We start from the raw sequence: 20,278 nt of genomic DNA, 5'->3' as shown, positions 1-20,278 counted from the left end.
CTAATTTCAACAACAGTATGTCTTTTCCCCTGTGCTCTTGGCAAGGCTTGACAGTCCATCCCCCAGTCACGGGGCTGACTGTGGCCTGAATAATTTGAGATACGTACAAGCAAATTCAATTTCATAGCAGCTCTTCCATTTTTGAACACATGCTTGAGACAGACCTTCTTCTATTTGCAGATGTAGAGAGTGCCTTGACATGGTTTCTTCCTGAGTTTTATTTTCCCTAAATTTAGCTAACCTTTTCAACAGTTTATGTTTAAAGCATCATATATCCCAAAATTTGTTTAGTTACTGATTTGGTGTGGCCTTTGCAAATAATTTCATGAGTCATCATGAGTCATTATTCATTTTAATCAGGTCATATAAAGCATGTCAGATACTAATTTCCATAAAATTGATTGTAATACAATGACGCTAACAGCCGTTTATTAACTGGACTGATGAAGTTGGCACCGATGTTTGTGTTTCTGTTAACATGTCGTCATCAGATGTCAATAGAGCTCTCCCTTCTTATCTCTCCCCCTCACACCATTTCTACACTGGCTCTGGTGTCAAACTGTAAGGGCAGTGCCGCTGCTGTGTAGCATGTGAGGGTTTGCGTCTGTGTGTAGGTGTGTCAGCCAACCTGTTTGCGTGTGTGTGTGTGTGTGCATATATGACTGATTGGATCACAGACAGAGGGACAGCCATTAGAGGTTATGTTTAAAACATCTCCACCTTTCAGTAAAATGAAAGTATCAGAGAGAGATACTGTGGAGAAGTCTTCACCAGACACTCACAGAGATTTGATTTTTAAACACTGAAAGCCAGAACAGTGAAGAACTGGAAAGACACATATGGCATACATGGGTAGGACTCCAAGGTGGAGTTTTGTGGCCAGTAGGGCTCACTCCTCTTCCAGTCACAGGAAGCCAGTAGGAATGAGAGGAATGCAGTCAGGCAATACGGTGATGGAGGGAGCAGCAGTTGCAGGGCAGATTGCCAAGAAGAATGAAAGAAAAGTAGGGAGTCAAGGAAAGATAGGAGGAGTGAGAAAGTGATTAGAAAGTGGAAAAGGCTGGGACAGGAATAATTAAGATGCACAATCAGGCAAAAGCCAACACTGGCATGCCTCCAGAGCTGCATAGACACACTCAAACACAAAAACAAACACCCAGCAGCGTTTTTTGTCGCTGCATGTGGTGCATGTGTGATTGTTCTCTCTGGTATTGACAGTTTGAAGTTGATAATATGTGTGATATTAGAGGAGTCACTGGCAAAAATGTCACAATACAATATTGTGACTTTTGGACTGTGTGTAGTTATCAGTTAGACAGATTTCCTGGTAACAGGTGGAGGCTGGGGGTCCACAAACAAGAATTTGTTTTTTATTATCTAGGGGGTCATCCTACCTTACACACACACACACATACACACACATGCACACACATGCATGCAGAGACATGCACTGACTCGTAGACAGTACATTCAGAACTTTTATCTATTTTATTCTTTCTGCAGAACTGACAGATGTGAAATGGGTGTCATAAATACAGAGTGGACAGAATTAGTAGTAGCGGTAGTAGTAGTAAACTGGTACAGTGCTACAAACATGCATGCAGAGACATGCACTGAGAGACGTAAAGCTGCACTAATCAATATTTTCTTACTATAGTGATTCAAATTACTGTGTTATGTGAAAGGGATCATGTAGTGAGGAACCCTCAGAGAATAATCACTCAACTCTTCAATTCCTCTTTCTTTATCTATCTATGTATATTGCTTCTTTTTTTATTGAAAAAGTTATGATAAACCCATTGTATGCTACGTGCCCAGCACAAAAACGACAGAATTCTTGAATTGTTTGTAATAAAGACCATTGCATGTGTTCACGTAGGCCCCGCGTAGCTGTAGCTAGCAGCTGTGTGGTATCTTTGAACCAAGAAGTTGCTGGAGGCTGCTCGCAGCAGTGGGTAGCCTCTAAAGCCTTTCCATTCCCAACAGCAAAGCAAAGTCAGCCCACAGAGGGGAGAGATAGCACTTAACACTCGCCTAGTTTCTCTGGAAACTGACTGTGATGCTGGAAAGTGTTGCTTTACGACGCCTTCACACTCCTGTGTGCACACGTGTGGAAAAATGTCAAAACAGAGTTCAGAACAGTGTGTACCCCTTTGAAAAGGTTTGTGACGTGTCTTTTAAAACTACTATACATGACAAACTGAACAAACCTGAGGTAGTGATTTCACAGAAGCTCCTGTGAACTTAATGTTCTTTTTGAAAAAGTCTTATGATGCCAGCTGTTTACTATACTATAGACAAATTAGAAACTTTATAGGGTTAAATGTCCATAGATTTCACGAGTGGTTTTCATCTTTAGATAGTACTTTCTGACAGCATCTACTTAAACAGCTTCCTCCATGACAAAATCCCTCTGGCAGTATTTCCCTTTACAATTAGACTGCCCGTGGCAGTAACATTCAAATAAACTGCTGCAGATTCTTGCAGTAAAGTTACTTTTCCACAAGGGGATGCTACTCAGATAAATGACTGCATCTAATGATTGTTATCTAAAAACAAACAGCAGGCTGCTCAGGTGTAAGAGATGGTAGTGAACTTATTATGGGCCACCCTTCAGTATCAAGCACTCATCTTGAGTTCCTTCGTCATCCATTTACAGTGCTCACTTGACCTCAGTTGGCAGCTTCTGCTATCATGAAGAACCCTCTTCAGACCAGAGTGGACTTAATGAGAGGTGATCTGTTTTGAATCACCATACTTTTGGCCTACGGTACAGCCAAGTTACTGTACTGTCCTTGGAAAATGTAATGGACCAGTGCGAATCCAAAAGTCATTTTGGTAATTGAAAACAAAGATGCACTTAAGTTTTGATTGGACTGACACTTAAGCAAAACCTTCTCAACAAGACGTTATTTATGGAGGTTTCCAAAGACAAATAATCTAAATGGCATATCTTTAACATTTTTAGAGAGGGCTGAACTATGTAGCCTACACAAGACAAGTGTTCAGATTTGAAATTGAAACACTTTGTTTTCCCTCTGTTCCCTCGGTCGACACCCACTCGGCTTGATTTAGACACTCGTGCTGTGACTCCATCTCGGAGATGAGGGAGAGTTATGCTCCCTGAGGGCCACTTCCAGCCTACTGTGGCCTCTTAACCTTTGGCTCCTCGACCTTTACAAACCAAACAAACTCAGAGTCGGATGATTTATCACAATGACAGAAATACAGATGCTGAAATTCACTGAGTTATTTATACAGTTTGGCTGCTCAGACTGATTTGCCACTTTGCACTTGACATTTCTTTGTTGTCCCATAATCAAACTAAATATGGCTTCTCAATATGGCTGCAACTAACTGTTATTTTAATTATTGGTTACTCTACCAATTATTTCCTCAATCAATCTGTTATTCATTTGGCCTATAAAGTAAACATCACAAGTTCCTACTACTCCACAAGATGATATCCTTTAATGTCTTGCTCTGTTCAACTAATTCAAAGATTAAAGTTAAGAAAACCAGAAAATATTTACATTTTATCATCTGGAACCAGGATATTTTTGCTTTGAATTTTTGCAAACAAATGTGTTGCAATTGATTCAGTATCAAAATTATTACTGTTTTCTATTTTTATGTCAATAGACTAAACATTTCTGCTCTAGTTCTTAGTATAAATCTGTCATAAATCTGTCTGTTACACACAAAACGACAAAAAAGTGCATTTAGCTATTAAATCATTTTAATGGCTTTATCTCACCAGAGCACTTTTTAATATTTTAGGTAAGACTAATTTTAATGGTTGGATTGGGAGACACATTGAAATAATAATTTTATTTTATCAGGTAATTATGGTGAAACATTGAATTCCTAGAGATTAAAAATCGTATGGTTGGACAGGGTGGCATCTGTCCTCAGAGACTTTGTATTCTTTAAGCTCTTGTCTGCTACATTTTTATCAGTGTTAAACTCCCTAAAACACAAATTTGTGTTCATCAGTGTAAAGATAAAGACAAACAGACAAAACCATGAATGTCATGATTATACTCCCATTATTTTCTGAGAGGACACAGAGCAGTTAAAGTCTGATTTATTGCCCAACAAACCACGTAGACAAGTCTCTAAAAATGGAGCAGCATGGGAGAGTAAAAATAGAGCGAAAGTTTACTGTTTTGGGCAAGAGAGCAAGCAAAGGCTGAGGCCAGCATTTCATCTTATGCAGCAAGATTTATGTACAGTGCACAAAAACAAGGAAGGAGGGGGTGAAAAGCTAAACCTGCTTTACAAATGTCACTACTAACCCTTTACCTTCTTTCTAATGATGCGGTTTTTAGCATTTGGAAGTGGGGATGTAATGTTTAAGGCTGGTTAGAGATTTCCAAAAACCATGTGTCTGTGGGCAAACAAATGTATTCATGCATAAGCAAGATTTAACAACTCAAGCATTGTCAACACTCGATTTCTGCTTCTTGCTTGTAATGTCCTTGTTTGAAAGTAGAGTTATTGAGTCCAGAGGACAGCTGGTGTTGTGACAGCAAATTAATTAATTCTGACTGTCTGAAACTAAACCTCTTTTTATCCTTTTGCTAAACACCTTCTCTTTCTCATCTCTGTCTCTCTGTGCTCTGTCTCCTTCAGCATTGCAGTAAAGGACTGTTGTTGTGTGTCTCCTCATTCTTTGCCCTCTACTTTTCGTGGACAGACTAGCTCTCCAGGGTGGGTGGGTCTGTTTCCAATTTTCTCCCCTTCCCTGTCCTGAGAAACAACACTTCCAAAACCAAACAAATAAAACCAAAAAAAAAAAGTTCAATTATTATTTTTTTTTGTTGCTAACCACAGTTTTCCTCTTAACATTCCTGCACATTTGTATGTCTACACAAATTTGAAGCATTTGCACTGATAACAAAGTGTAGCTGTTACTCTGAAACCAGAACAAACCCCAGATTCTTACAGCTGAAGCCAACCGAAGCTGACTATCTGCCGGTAGTAAGAGCACATAATGGAGACTCAGATAAAAACCAAACCAACAACTGGACCAAAAATCTTCAGTCTGAGCAAAACTGTGTTAACATCTGCAGCTAGAATCCTCTCTTCAGAGTATAATAAATAAAAGATTGACAAACTTTCTCAGTAATATACAGTCACTGAAGAAGACACGCTTTCTTTTTTTTAATGCAGCTGTTGCACACTCTTTCCACAGATAGATATATGTGAATGCAAATAGCAAATATGTTATATCTCCTACCAGCTTTTGGTGCTGACATCCAGTGAGAGGTCCCACTGTGCTCCCACAGCAGTCCACTCAATCACAGAGGCAGCAATCGGACAGGCTGGGAGGCTCGGGGAGAAGATAGATCCTGCTTTGACAGGGGAGTGGTGCTGCAATGCTGGAGCCCGGCTGTGCACTGACAGAGAGAGTCACAGTCAACTGCTTGACACAACGGGCTCCCTCTGACTTTTCAGTCTTGCACTTCCTCTCATGTGAGCGAACTCTCTCTCTCTCTCTCTCTCTCTCTCTCTCTCTTTCTCTTTCAGACAAGACACAGTTGCTCTGCCCTATCATCCCACTGTAACTTTTTGTCAGTGCTGCCCCTGCACCAGAACCTCCGGGGAGGGAGGGGAGGAGGGATGTGCCTCTGCATGTGTGTGTGTGTGTTTGTGTGTGTGTTGGAGAGAAGGAGAGAGCGACAGATTGTGTAGCTGCTTGTGTCTGACGGACAATAGCAGGAAGTGTTGCTTTAGGATGCACAAAGTACACAGGACCCAAAAAAGAATCAAGCATCAAGCATTACATGTGTTAAAAGACATATAACAGTGGTATCACACTTTGCTTGTGAAATTGAGAGCAAAATCAAAAGCAAGTTTGTCGTTGGTGTGTCTCAGTGTCGTCTTTTATTGGCCACCAGAGAATAATTTACACCAGTTTTGTAGCCAGAAATGTGTGCTGGTGCTGATGGGATGAAAATGACTGTAAAGCAGTTTTTGAAAAGGCAGACTAATCCCTGAAACTAGAAAAATAACTATTTAATGATTTTATTATTATTATTGTATTTATTTACGCTACTCAGTTTAATTTAGATGTTAATTTAAGGTTTATTTATTTATTTCAGGCTTAAGGTATGACAGGTATGATAATCCATACAGACTCTAGTGATTCACTTTTACCCATTGTCTTTCCTGTACTTGTAACATGAATTTATGTAATTTGAAGAGATGCAAACATAGAGCATGTAACCTATAACATGTGCTGCACATAAAATCCTGTTTTTTTCCCACAAGTTATTCAAAGGCAGCAGTTTACTCATGGTGCTTATCAAAGGCAGATAACTATAGTATGTAACTCTGGTAGCACTGGGCTGTTTTCTTTTTTTTTTAAACCATGACCCAGTCAAGCTCTTACTTCTGTGTAAACACAAATGGAGCATTCAGTGTGATTACTTACACAAGGCGACATATTTCACCACCGCAATTACGTTTCAGCCTGAGTGATATTAACAAGGGAGAAAACAACCAGGATGTTAGTGATTTAGGAGAGTACAATTCAACAGTGTTGTGGACTCCTAACAAATTTTAGTAGTTTATTTCAATGTGATCTTATCTCTGCAAAGATACTGATAAGCTGCTTTAGTCATTCTTGGATTGCATATAAATGTGAGATACGAATGAAGGAAACGCAGGTAATGAATGCATGACATAAATGTTTCTTTAGGTACAGTAATTCTGGTAAATGCTTCCCGGAAATATGAGCGGAAAAGAGTTACTGCGTGTGGTTTTCTCACAGTTTTGCCGCCGCTGAGATCTGTGAGGAAATTCATTCATATAAAACTACAACATCAGAGAGATCAAAAAGGCTGAACCCGAGTTTAGTACGTTTTCATGCAACATAACAATAAATCATGGGATGAAAATGGAGCATGTATTTAAAATATTCGTACCTGATCTTGTATTTTTAGCCCGACACTGACAATAACAACATAATAATGACATTAAACTGTAATATTCTGCAGTGAGTGATACTGTTTGGTCAATATACTAGTCTGACAACATTTATAAAAAGACTGCAATTAAAACTGATTTTCATTATCAATTCATCTGATGATCATTGTTTCAACTGATCCTTTCTTTTATTTTGTCTATGAAAATATTTAGTTAACTATCACTCCCGGGGCACTTTTTCAGGAACACCTGTACACCTGCTTACTCATGTAATTGTCCAATCAGCCAATCATGTGGCAGCAGTGCAATGCTTAAAATCAAGCAGGTACAGTTCAGGAGCTTCACTTAATATTCACATCAAACATCAGAATGGGAAGAAAATGTGATCTCTGGGACTATGTGGCATGATTTGTTGGTGCATGGTGGGCAGGTTCGAGTATTTTTGAAACTTTTGAATGTCGGGCCGAGGACCCAGCATTTGTTGGGCCAGAAGTTTCATTTTGCTGTCTGGGAAGTACCTTGTTGATGAGGTCAGAGGAGAATCAGCCAAACCCTGACCCTGAGTTGCAGATTCATTTTCTGTTGATTGACTCATCATTTCTGCCGTACTCAAAGGCATCATCACACATACAGTGCATATAATCAACAGGATTAAAAAAAGTAATTTTGACAATGGATTCTCGACCTCATGTCATAACACTAGTGAAGTTTGTATGTCCACACAACACAACCGAGTATTTTTGTACTAATGTGATTACAAAGCTTTTACACCTGCATGCTTGGAGGCACTTAAAACCATAATCAAAATAATGCTTTGGTAAATTTGCTGAATTTTCTCTATGTGCTTAAAAGATCACCATAGGATATAGATCCAAGAAAATAATAATAATCTTCAAACAGTTTTTGCAAATAGTTTAGTTTAGTTAATTTTATAGTTAGTAATAGTAATTTTAGTTAATACATTTTCTTATGATTTATTTTTGTATTATGATGGAAGCACTTTTGAATAGGCTACATGTAACTCTCCGAAGATCTTCCTATAAGATGTCTGCTCGAATGAATCCCCTAAATGTACAATAATCAATCAGCACATCCCTCAACTGACCTACCACAAACCTTTCACCAGACATAACAATGCCACAACAATGCCAGACATAACAAGTCAGTAGCAGACAGTGTCCTGCAGCCAAGCCAACACACATTAGTCTTGATGAGTTGAATTCACCTCTGCTGATTTTGGGGAGTGCGTGCTCCATGATCGTCTCTCTGTGGAAGAGAAACGCAAGTAAAAAGGTCGACAGCCCTCCAGACCTCAACTGCTGTGTGGTCTGGCTCCTTACGCCACTGCGCTAGCAGCTATGGATTAGCTTTCTGGTTCAAATGTAACCTCATCCTTTGGGAAAACATACTGACCAAAGGAAACTCATGTTTGGGGGTCATGACCCTCTGTCCTCATGGCAAGTGAGATGGGTTCTGAGCCTGGCTTGCCCTGGTCTCAGTTTTCTCTTAAAACAAACTTTATGAAGAAAAGAAGATTGTGATGTGCAATTTTTGAATCTATGCATTAAAAGCGACAAATTTGCTCTTATTAAATTTTGTAAGAAAAACTCCCGTGGATGCATGTTTAGCCTCTATGGAAAAAGTATTTCATGAATTTAAAGAATGGCTTTTGCCTGTGTGTGTTTTTAAAAAAAATGTGACCTCCCTAGAAGCGATTTCCAAGAATTTCCTCTTAGCAACTACTACAGCATGTGTGTTTTGTTTTACATAAAAGTAACAGTTTGAATTGGATGAGTCCAGTTTTCAAGCCCTGTGAACACAAATTCCTTACAATCTGGCGTAATCAATGGGAGTTGGGCACCCGTGAGTCTGTGGTTGAGTGGATACAAATAGCTAAACTATTCCTTTTGGAAAAGGGAGAGAGGAAAAGGGGGCAAAAAAATAAAACAAAGCAAAAAATAGACGTCAACGCTGATAAGAAACAGGTTAGGAGTCCTTGAGGAACACAATGGGATCTGCATCATCTGGAAACATACAGGCCGTTAAAAGACCCTGAAGATCAGCGTGAGGAGGAGCAGTAGGAAAGGGGGGTGTCTTTATCTGCCAGAGCAGTTGAGACAGATCACAAGGAGAGGAAAATACTGGAAATGTCTTATCAGCATGTGAATGACCATCTTTTTTCCCATTATCCGTTTCAACTTAGATATTTTATGATTGGTGCTCATGGCATTTGCAAGAAAATTTTCCACAATGTTAACAGTGTTTCAAAAACTTACTTCTGTTGCTTCAGCATCAAATTCCACCAAAAATGTATTCCCTGGGTATTTGAAATGTTTCAATGATTGAGCTGATACAATACCTGAGTTTTTGGGGGCCAAAACAAAAAATTACTTTTTGTTTGACAACTCACTTATAGAAACATGAATATGCCTCTCTACTCAGCCCTCTTATTCACTTAACAGAAGTTCTTAAAGGTGCCATATTTTAAACTTTTGCTGTGTTTTATTAGAAGTGTTGATATTCATAGGAAGATATATTTGTGGTTGTAAGAACCAAAAACATCTCAGTGTGGTTTTACATTCTCACTCTCTCAGGCTTCTCTCTGGAGCTCTAGTAACAGAGCAGGTCGGTGAGCCAATCAGAGGGGAGGCTCTGATCCTCTCTTCTGATTGGCTGACTGTTTTCTGAGTGATTGAATTAAAATATAGCATATGTGAGGTAAACACTCAGAGAAACCAAACCCTGCAAGGTTGGATGGTGGGTCAAAGTGGGCGGGGCTTGGGGCATGGCTGAGAGCGTTGAGTGCTTTGTTGTGACATCACAGAGTTACAGAAGTCCTGACGGCTCGTTTTAAGGCTCACTTTCTGAATACAGGCTGTGTGCATTTCTCTTTGGACTGAGCACTTTGATGCTTTCACAGTATCAATATACAACTTAGACCTGCTTTATAATCAAAAAAGACATCTCACTTTATACGATACAGGACCGTTAAATTTTGAATCCTGTCTAAACACAAGCAGACATGCAAGAATTTGCCAAAAATTGGCCAAAATGGCCATTGTTTTTAATTTACATCTATAACTATCTGACAAAAGACCTAAAGAGTAAGTCTGACGATATTTTATGTTTTTGTTATTGTCAGCAAATCTCATCAGCTGGGCATTGTAGTTTATAGCAAACCTTCCTCAAACAGGAACAAACAGTGTGTTTGGCAGGGACAGTTTTCAGATGTGGATTTTACACACTTACCCTAGTGAATATTTCCAGCAGCAGCATGGTGTGTGTGGGATAAACTACAATGCCCATGTTATGTAATGAAAGAACATATCACCCAGTGTCTTGAATAGTTTTTGGACAACAATGTGGACGCCTGTTGCCAAGAGGAATAGGTCACTTGGCTATACAGAAAAACTACATCAATTCATTATTGGTTTTAGTTTTTCACTTGATCTGTTTGCAATAAGGAAAACAGACACTACAACCAGACTAAGTACTGAGGTTCAAAACCAAAACAACAAACAAACTATTTAAACTATGCATTTGCTGCTGACATCTCATAGGTCGTGATGCCCTTTTGAAGAAATTCACCCACCAACTGTGTCAAACACACTCACACACTTCCAAGAAAACTGGTTGTTGTGCTTCTCAGCCTTCAGTCGAGCCTGAGCGGTGAGCCGGCCCGTCTCTCACAGGAAGGGGGAGTTTCCTGAAAGGTCACGGTTGTTCCAGCCAGACCAAACACTGGCTAATTGCTTTGTTGTTTGTCGGGTCGGTGCCTGTTTTGTGTTGCACTTTTCCTTTGTTTAGCATTCCCAAGTATATTACCTGAGCCCATGGCCAAAAAGATGGGGAGGAGAGGGAGGGAAGTTTGAAGAGTGGGAGACAAAGTAGGGGGAGGCTGGGTGCTGAAAATATGAAGGCAGCAGTGGTGCGGTGGATGCCGTGATTAGGCCGTGAAGCCCCCCCCCCTTCGTCTCTCTTTGTCTCTCAAGCTAAAAATAGCAGGAATAGGAAGGTGCTTATGGGCCCAGGGGGGAGGACTAGAGGGGACAGGACGAGCAGGGGCCTCAGTAATTGGCGAGAGACAAACAGCTGGGGGAGTGTGTGTGTGTGTGTGTGTGTGTATGTGAGGGGGCTCCACTCCATGCAGCTGTACTCTGTCTTTCAGGCTCCAGATCCCTCTCAGATTGTTACATTGCTTCTTTCTCTCTCTCTCTCTCACACACACACACACACACACACACACACACACACACACACACACACACACACGCACACACGCACACACACACACAGCAGTAGGGGAGAGTAATGGGTCCCTGACATCCAGAGCCCTAAAGAATGAAAGAATGTGCAACATGAGGCAAGGGAACAGCTGTATGGGGGGGGGGGGGGGGGGGGCAGGAGGGTGGGGGGGGGGGGGCAGTTGATTCACAGAACAGGGGCGAGGTACAGCCACAGAAGAGATGATGAAAAAAAAAAAAAGGGGGGGGGACTTTCTGAGAGTAACAGTATGTGTAGAGGCTGGACTTTTCTGGAAGAGGAATCAACAAATTTATCGGTTTATGTCAAATGTTGGTCTAAATCAACCCCTGAACGCCTGGCTGGGACTGTGAGGCCAGCAGATGTTTTGCTCAGCTGTTGCAGAACCGATGATCCACTGTTGGGTGGATGTGCCTCCGATTAAGTGGTCTCTCTGTAATGAATCAACCTTGGGAACTTGAACGGCTGAGAGAGGTTGAATGAATAAGACCAATGCAAGGATGACAAACTGCAGATCCCCTGTGTGTGTGTGTGTGTGTGTGTGTGTGTGTGTGTGTGTGTGTGTGTGTGTGTGTGTGTGTGCGTGTGTATGTGGGAGGAGGTGGGAGGTAGTGGAAATAACATGAAGTCACCCTGACTAAGAGGGTACCGGCTATTCGGTTTTTGCCCTGCAACACGTCGTGGTGTTAAAGCTGGACTATGGAAAAACGACTTGACATTGGTGTGTTAATGTTTCTACTTACTTATCCACACAACTTTACACTTCACCACTCTATAAGCGGTTAACCTCCTATTTCGGACCTGGCAAAGATATACATCTGTGCGTTGTGTTTCTGTGTCTTTGTTGCTGTCTGTATTTTTATACTAGAAAGCATCTGCATGTGGTTTATTGTGCCACTCCCATTTTTTCAGAAGACGGGCTACATTTTTGTTCAGCACACACACAGTGTGGGAAGAGAATATAGCATGAAAAAAAGCAACAAAAAAAAACTAAGAAAATAACACATATGCGCGCACACACACATACACCGACACCCACACCCACGCACACACACAAACACACACACACACACACACACACACACACACACACACACACACACACACACACACACAGAGGCAGAAATCCACATGTAGATACAAACATGCACAATCATGCACGCGCACAGACACATGCAAACACAAAAACCATGCATAAGTATTTCAGTCAGAGTTAGAAATCTTTCATTAGTTTTTATTTCTTCACTTTGTGTTGCAGACATGTTCGACACCTGCTATCGACACACACCTGGATCACATGTGCACACTTTGTTTAGAGATGTTTTATTTTTGAGGCTCCACTTCTTGTGAAATCCCCTCCTCTTCATATCTCTAGTGAAAATACCACCATCGCCGTGGTTTCAGATGACACTTATCGCAACATCTGAAGTGTGTTTGTTGGTATGTGTATGTGTGTGTGATTGTTGGTGTGTGTGTGTGTGGTTGTTAGTGTGTGTGTGTGTGTGTGTGTGTGTGTGTGTGGTGTGTGTGTATAGGATCACGGTGGTGCAGGGGCTACATGTCACTATGCACCTGTGCGTTGGTGGAAATGCAACCCCTCTCACCCCCATCACCGCAGTGCATACACACACATACACACACACACACACACACACACACACACACACAAATACACAACGACACACACACATTGGCCACCTGTACTGTCTCTTGTCTGTCTTGTAACCTTAATACTTGGATTGTTGAACACATTCTCACTGTAACTATGTCACTTGTCACCGCTGCGTGTTGGCTCAGAGTCAGAGCCTCAGAGTCTCTTTCAGTGAGACTCTGGTATCTTTGAAAACAGTCACAGAACAGTATTTTCTCGTGCTCTTTGATGTAAAAATAAGATTGTAGTCAAAACTGAAATAAAAACCTTCACTCTAGGAAGAGTATGAAAGGACTGTTGTAAGGAAAAGGACATATTTTGGGACTTTTTTTTGGCAGCATTTTGCTTACAGCTGCAGATGCATGCCTTCTTCACATTATGGATTTTTCTACAGAGAAATGTACAAGTCTATAACGCTGACCTTTTTGCATACAGTATTTTCTTCTAGCATCTGCTGACTTCCCTGTGTTAGATGTGTTTTCTCTGTCTCTCTGCTGTATGTAGGGCAGGGTGACCACAGGGCTGATGAAGAGGTTGACAGGTGTCCCCCTGTCTCCAGCTGTGATCAGAAACACCACAGCTTTTACTAAGAAAATGCCCCGCTGCAGAGGCGTGAAACACATAGCCTGAAGCCAAAGAGCTATTCACTTTACACACCCACCCATCCAAACTATATCTGACTGACAGGGAGCACAGCATGTATTACGCAATGCATATTTGAGGCATACACACATCAACATAACATTATACACACACACACACACACACACACACACAACACACACACACACACACACACACACACACACACACATGACACAACATCCACTCAAAAAGAATACAACCATCACCACACACATTTACACACAGGGCAACATTACCACTTTTCCCCTGAAGTGACCTGGTTTGCACTGTCACCGCCCTTTTACAGAAAAGAGACAGGCTTAGTTACCTACAGTGGCAAATTTTAATATCAAACCTCTACTTTGGTTCATCCGCAAACATGCTCATCTCACACGTAGTTCATCTCATGGCAATATTCTCTGTGCTCATATACGTGTGTTTGTGTGATCTCAGTCAAGCTCGAGATGTTAAATGTTCAGGAAACCACAGACACTCACGCTCAAGCGGCACACAGTGACATTTAAGATCCTACATGCACACATATACACGTAATGAATACATACTAGTTGTGTGGCTAACCATTCTCTCCCATGTTAAAACTATTATATTTGCTGTAATAGACAGATTTACTGCTTTCATACTGCTACTAATGTGATTTATGATGCAAGTTATCACTGTTTGTTATTTGACTCATTACCAGAATGATTCATTCTTACTGTTGTGTGACCATTTCTTTTTTAAACTTCAGACTAAGCTCTCCTCTACATTATACAAAGTATTTGCTGTAGTATAAACAAGACTAAGTCTGCCATCTGGTTTGTATGTGTGTTATGAGGCTGTATTTGTTTTCAGACCATGTAGAAGCTCATCTTGTTACTACAGGGACTATTTTCAACCTCCAGCTTACATGAACTGACCGTGACAAACAAATACCAGGAGACAATAATGAGAAAATCATCAGAAATAAGGCGAATCTGTCCTTCCATTTCCATACCTGTGCTCACAATGACAGTGATAACATGCTGATGTGCAGTAGGTATAACGATTAGCATTCAGTGCATTTTAGTGTAGCATGTCAGCATTAAACACAAAGTGCCATCGAGGCTGATGGGAATGTCATTAGTTCTCAGACTTCTAGTTGTCACCCATCCACTACTGTTGAGAACTTTTAGTCTGGATCAGCGTGGTGGAGCGACTGACACTCCCATCTCTTAGACCTGTGGTTTGGATAAGGAAAAGGAAGACTTCATAGAGAGTACAGAGAAGACAGAAAAAATAATAGTAAAGTGAGTGACTTGGATTAGGATTCATTTGGGATGAAGTCATGCATTTACTGTAAGACAATTTACAAGCCAGACACACTTAGTGTACGGTGTACTGTACGGCAGCGGTGTAAAATATATCATATGGTAAACTTTGCTGCAATCTCAAAACGTTCTTACTCATTTAAATAAGAAACTCGCTCTCAGTTTCAAAACACAACAAAAACTTTCTCTCCTTCTTTCAACATCAAATAGGTGCGAGACTTCTCAAGCTCTGGTTTTCAGACTGTAGCAGCTTTGCATCTTACATGAACTGACGGTAAAACAACAAACAGCAGAAGACAATGATGAGAAAATCATCAGAAAATAACATGATCCTGTTCATCCATTTCCATACTTGCGCTCCTATGGTGAGAAAAATCAACTGAAACCTGTGAGTGCGTCACTGTAGTTCAGGGAGTTTGTTTTTCACTCATGTTAAGATTTTACCTAAACTCAGAAATGTTAGTCAGTTTGTTGATTTTGTTCTGATTAGGGTAGATCCTTTTTCCGACCATTATTTATTCAGAAAAGCACCGCTGTGCTATGCAGGATTTTTATAGCAACGTCCTACTTCTAACTCTCACAGATACACATTTAAGTCTGCTGCAACCTGTTCTAGTGCAGCAGCTCAGGCTTTAAACACTTGGCTCAAGGGCACAAGGGAACAATGTGTTCACTTTCACTGTCAGATTTCCCCAGTTCTTCTCGAGAATGAAACCAGTGACCTTTAATTTGTATGCAACTATGCAGGTTTAGGACTTGAGTTGCAAAACAACGAATAAATTGACTTTGAAGTCCAACCAAAAAATTAGCATGTGATACTTGCAGCCAAAGAGAGCAAGATCCTCATTAGATCCATGTATTTCAGATGACTGTAAGAAGATGTGTTGCTTGGTGGGCCCCTGCAAGACTGCATAACTTCAATTAAAATGAATATTATATAACATAAAGGCCTTTAAATCAAATTAAACAAAATCAAGTCAAATAAGTCAATTCAATTTCTACAAATTCAGCTTTGACATTTGCAAAAGAAGACAACAAATGACTGATTAAAATGATAGGATTCAGACAAACAGCTACAGTATAATACAAGAGTGAAACGTGTGTGTTTTGGATGACGGGAGTTATGTCTGTTCTGGGTGCACATTAATTTCTTCTACTTCTATGAAAACCTCTATGAAGAGAAACTGCAGTTTAAGATAAATGTGTGTTTATTGGTTTATTGTTCACACACTGTAGAAATAAATCAGCACTTCTTCTAACTTTCCACCTAAACTCCATGTATAATGAAATCAGGGCCATTATAGAAACCGCATGACTGAAGTGGCTAAAAAGTGGATAAACACAGTGGCATGCTGTGTGTGTGTGTGTGTGTGTGTGTGGGCTGAGAATATAAATGTAGGGCAAGGGAAAACACGGAGGAAATGTCTGGCTGTTAATGCGACTCTGCGGCCATTATTTTCCAAGGAGAACACTTCCTTAAACACACACTCATGCACACACTGCCCTCTTCCTTTTGCCTGGAAAGCAAAGAGGGCATGAGAACAACAGAAAATAATTTAAGAAAAAAAAAAAAAGTCAAGATGTTTTTCTTTCCCGTTTGGAACAATGTCTAGCTCAGGAGGAAAAGGATGAAAAAAAAAACTTCATTCCAGCATATTTTGCTCTCAGTATAATGAACATTTTTGTCTTTGTCTCATTCTGAACAAATTTGTAGAATGTGATCACTCAGCTTTGTAAAAATAAATACTAAGATTCTTCATTCTGTGGCCCCTGCACTGAGTCAGTCCTTGCATGCTATGCTACTGTTAATAGTGAAGGAGTGTCACGTGTCTCATGAGTGCTACATCTCAAAATCTCTCATAAAACGCAGGTTTATTGATGTTCTGTATTTATGTATTTTCTCTCTGTCTCCACCTTCAGCTCTGTGAGAGCAGAGAATATTATTTTGCCCCATGGAGGGCCTGAGAGTAGAGAAACATCCACGGGCCATGCATGCGTTCCTCACATTCTGAACTAAAACCACATGGTGGGTTCAGCCCTAATGATATTTGGATGACTTGCATAAAGGGCATCCAACATTCAATCTAGATACGTGGGCACAGAATCAGTAGAAAAAAAGGGGAAAAAAAGGATCCTCTCTCTCTTTTGCCTTGGAGGCTCACGCACAGACACTCAATGCATAGCATGAGCTTCACGTTACTGCTCCGACTTCATCATTTTCTGCTTTGTCTTCTAGTTGTGATTAGTCTGTTTGGTTTGAAATGAAACTCTCTCCCTCTCTCCCTCTCTCTCACACACACACACACATACAAGAGATATGCACACAGAAAACAACACGCCCTTGTTATTACTGGAAAGTCACAACTGACATCCCCCTGCAGGCGGCTATGTGCCAGCTGAACAGTCATACCCCAAGCTGGGGCGCAAAAATAAAACACCCCTTATTATGCCAGGGGCATTCTTAGCAAAACATACAGTTACATTTCATACAAACGCTGCGGTCTATCAGTGTGCACATGTGCTGCTTAGGGCTGCAGTATCAGTCACTGATAATATGAGGGCACCACCCGAAAATATTAATACCCCCACAGACAGAAATAAATGCCTTTGAGGACCACCCCATTGTACTTGTACACTGTGGCCACTCTGCACTGTGTGTGTGTGTGTGTGTGTGTGTGTGTGTTTATCTCGTACCCGTGACTAGTCTCTGCCTCACCCAAAAACCTAACGAAGTCACATAGTGCCATTCCAAGAAACTGTCCTGGTGTGACCCTGGTCACTGAGTGCGCAGGTGGGGACATCCAGACGGAGTACAAACAGCTGGAGGTGAAATGATATTTTAATATTTTCTTTGATTATTATTTCTTAAATTACCCCTTTGTCACGTTATATAAAAAAAAAAAACATGAAATCTTTCTTTTTTTTAAGTAGCTATTGAATAAAAACATTAAAGCTGCATTAGTTTTTTGGCCACAGTGGAGCGACACAACGAGCTGTAAACACAAGACTGACATATTATTATTAACCTTATGAAGTTGTTGTGGCAGATGTGTTAGCAAACAGTTGTGTACATACACATCCAGCAGACATGGAGTGGAGTCATATCTCTCTCCATAATATTCACTCTCATTTTATCTGTTTTCATCTCCACCATCTTCAGTGGAAAATATCTGTGTCTTTAGCAACTAAATGCTCCTCTATGTTCACCATCTTTATACATTAGGTTTTAAGAGCTTTTTCCCTCTGATAACAGCAGACTGCTGTGTGTGGAAACAGTGCTAAAGAGAGTGGTGAGAGTGAAACACAACAGTGAAGTCACAGAAATGCCAGAAAACCAAAACATTGAGCTGAAAGATGCTAAAACGCTTCTCAGAAAAATGTTTGATAGTTAAAAAATTTTTGATTTTCCATCTACAAATGAGTAACCCAGATCTATCTTCAGATCCTCAGCCTCAGATTGGCCCCAAAGTAAGAATAAATAATGGAATAATGAGCTGAAACCTCATGTCCATTATTGAAATAGAAATATTGATTAATGTAGCTTTAAAAGATTTTTTTTTTTTTTACAACTACATATTGTTTAATTCAACCTGTGTAAGTGTACTAAATGTACTAAATTGGTTGGGCTCATGACAAGTACAAAACAGAGCCATTTGATTGAATAATTAAAAATTGTTTCTTAATAGCACCATTTCATGTGTGGACGTCCTGAAATTGGACTGTTGCGGGTTCACCTTTAGACACCTGCATGATGCATGAAACTGCTGTTTGTCACTAATGCTTATTATCTATAGAAAGGACAGCGCAGCCAGAAATACAACCCTGTGGAAAAGTACAGGGTGTTCAGTTTCTTCTTGCTCTGTTGTGAGATAATGCAGCCAGAAAGCCCTCACCTAAGGGATGTTGCTGCAACCAGAGCCTCTCTTTCCTTCATCTAACCTCGTGCACAGACGCAACGGCTCAGCACGAGCGCAACCTTATCAGCAGGCTAAAGAAGTGCCCCTGCTTCGTACCAGAGCTGACAATTAACTGTCGCGCAATGACTGGATTTCTCTGATAACCTTTTATTTGTTCCTCCTGCACCTCACCACTCATGCAATCTCGTTCCGTACATGACCAGCCAAAGAGGTGCGAGCTGAGGTGAGCTCAAATCTCTTCCGACATATTGTACACATGTCAGATATATCTTGATACAAGCCGGCTGTGAGTGTTCACCAGCACTGTTGTCTTTCCCTACACACACCACAATGTTGTGGTGAGGCTGTCAGGTATAATCTAAATGACCTTAACTGTTTCTAGATGACATCAGTGTTGAATCAGAGAGGTCATCAGGTCAATGAGGGTGTACAAACACATGTAATGACAGAGAGTGCCCTCTGGTGGCTAAATGATAACATGAAAAATTTAAAGTTCAATTAAAAAAAAAAAGAATTTTGGAAAACTTTAAAGGAGAACATTTAAGGAAAAAATATATATTTGATAGTGCAAGACAACATAAGCAATATGTCCCAAAACAGAATGTGGAATAATCCTAAGGAAGACAGGCCTAAAAATAAATGAAAGTCATAAAAAATGTTTGTTTCTTAATATCTTTAATGTGCACTGTGATGTGAAAACATAAACTTATCTCTGCCATGTCTGCTAACATTAGCTACTTAAGAAGCAGCAATAACATTGGAGGTCAATGAAGTGCCAGCACAAATAATTACATATATATTATTCTGAACCACATCCACTCCGATAATCAGTCTGACGTGTGTGTGTGTGTGTGAAATAATTAGGAATAAAATCAAAGAGGGAAACCGCATGTCCACAAGAATATTTTTACTTAAAATAATAAAAAGATGTATGTGAACCAAACATATGGCAATGAAAACATAAGTGCTTTTGTAATAATATATTACATAATAATATTATCATAGATGCCTTTCTGTACAGTTTATTCATTGCTTGTAATTTGGAACAATGTCATTTGCACTTCTATGAATGTATTGTACCCTCATTAGAATTTTTTTTTTTTTTTTACATTTTCAGTTTTATGTCATTGTTGCATTTTGTGTGTCATTCTTTTAGAATGTATATACATTTTATTTTATTATGGGTGTATATAGAGAATTTTACACTATATTTCACCATGTATATCAAGCATAATTAGCTTTCTCCTCTGGTGTGAATGAAGTTGCGTCTTATCTTAAATCATGTTGCTTTGAAAACATGGTGATAAGCGCACACACTTGTTGTTGGTAGTCTAGAGGGAGTCAATACTTTCTACTGTTTTATTATGATAAGGAAAACATTTTCAAGATGTGCTACCATAGATCTGCTCAGTCTACTAGATAAGGATGTTGTGTAAATGGTGCATGAATTTCTGCTAACAGTATACAGTAGTTACCTAATGGCTAATGAATGACAAAAAGCAGCATTTGATCAGCAATGTCCGTACAATGAATTAAAGATTATCAGCTACGATATGAAACACAAACCACACAGGAGCCTGCTG

General features: G+C 40.1%; 1 protein-coding gene across 3 annotated transcripts in view; it reads right to left on the bottom strand.

Annotated features, from left to right (window-relative positions):
- Nucleotides 1-5,541, bottom strand: part of LOC130182938 (histone deacetylase 7-like) — a 41,511-nt gene extending 35,970 nt beyond the window's left edge. For 2 of the 3 annotated variants that reach the window (XM_056398165.1, XM_056398174.1), the window contains exon 1: nt 5,243-5,536. In XM_056398165.1, the coding sequence (XP_056254140.1) occupies nt 5,243-5,261 (19 nt within the window). In that variant the 5' untranslated portion in view covers nt 5,262-5,536. Of the gene's footprint in view, nt 1-5,242 lie in introns of all 3 variants that reach the window. The other variant, XM_056398190.1, reaches the window with a different exon arrangement.
- Nucleotides 5,542-20,278: the final 14,737 nt, after the last annotated feature.

The sequence above is a fragment of the Seriola aureovittata genome, chromosome 2 (genome assembly GCF_021018895.1).
Source record: "Seriola aureovittata isolate HTS-2021-v1 ecotype China chromosome 2, ASM2101889v1, whole genome shotgun sequence".
Lineage (NCBI taxonomy): Eukaryota > Metazoa > Chordata > Actinopteri > Carangiformes > Carangidae > Seriola > Seriola aureovittata.
This window is presented reverse-complemented; position numbering and strand designations above follow the sequence as displayed.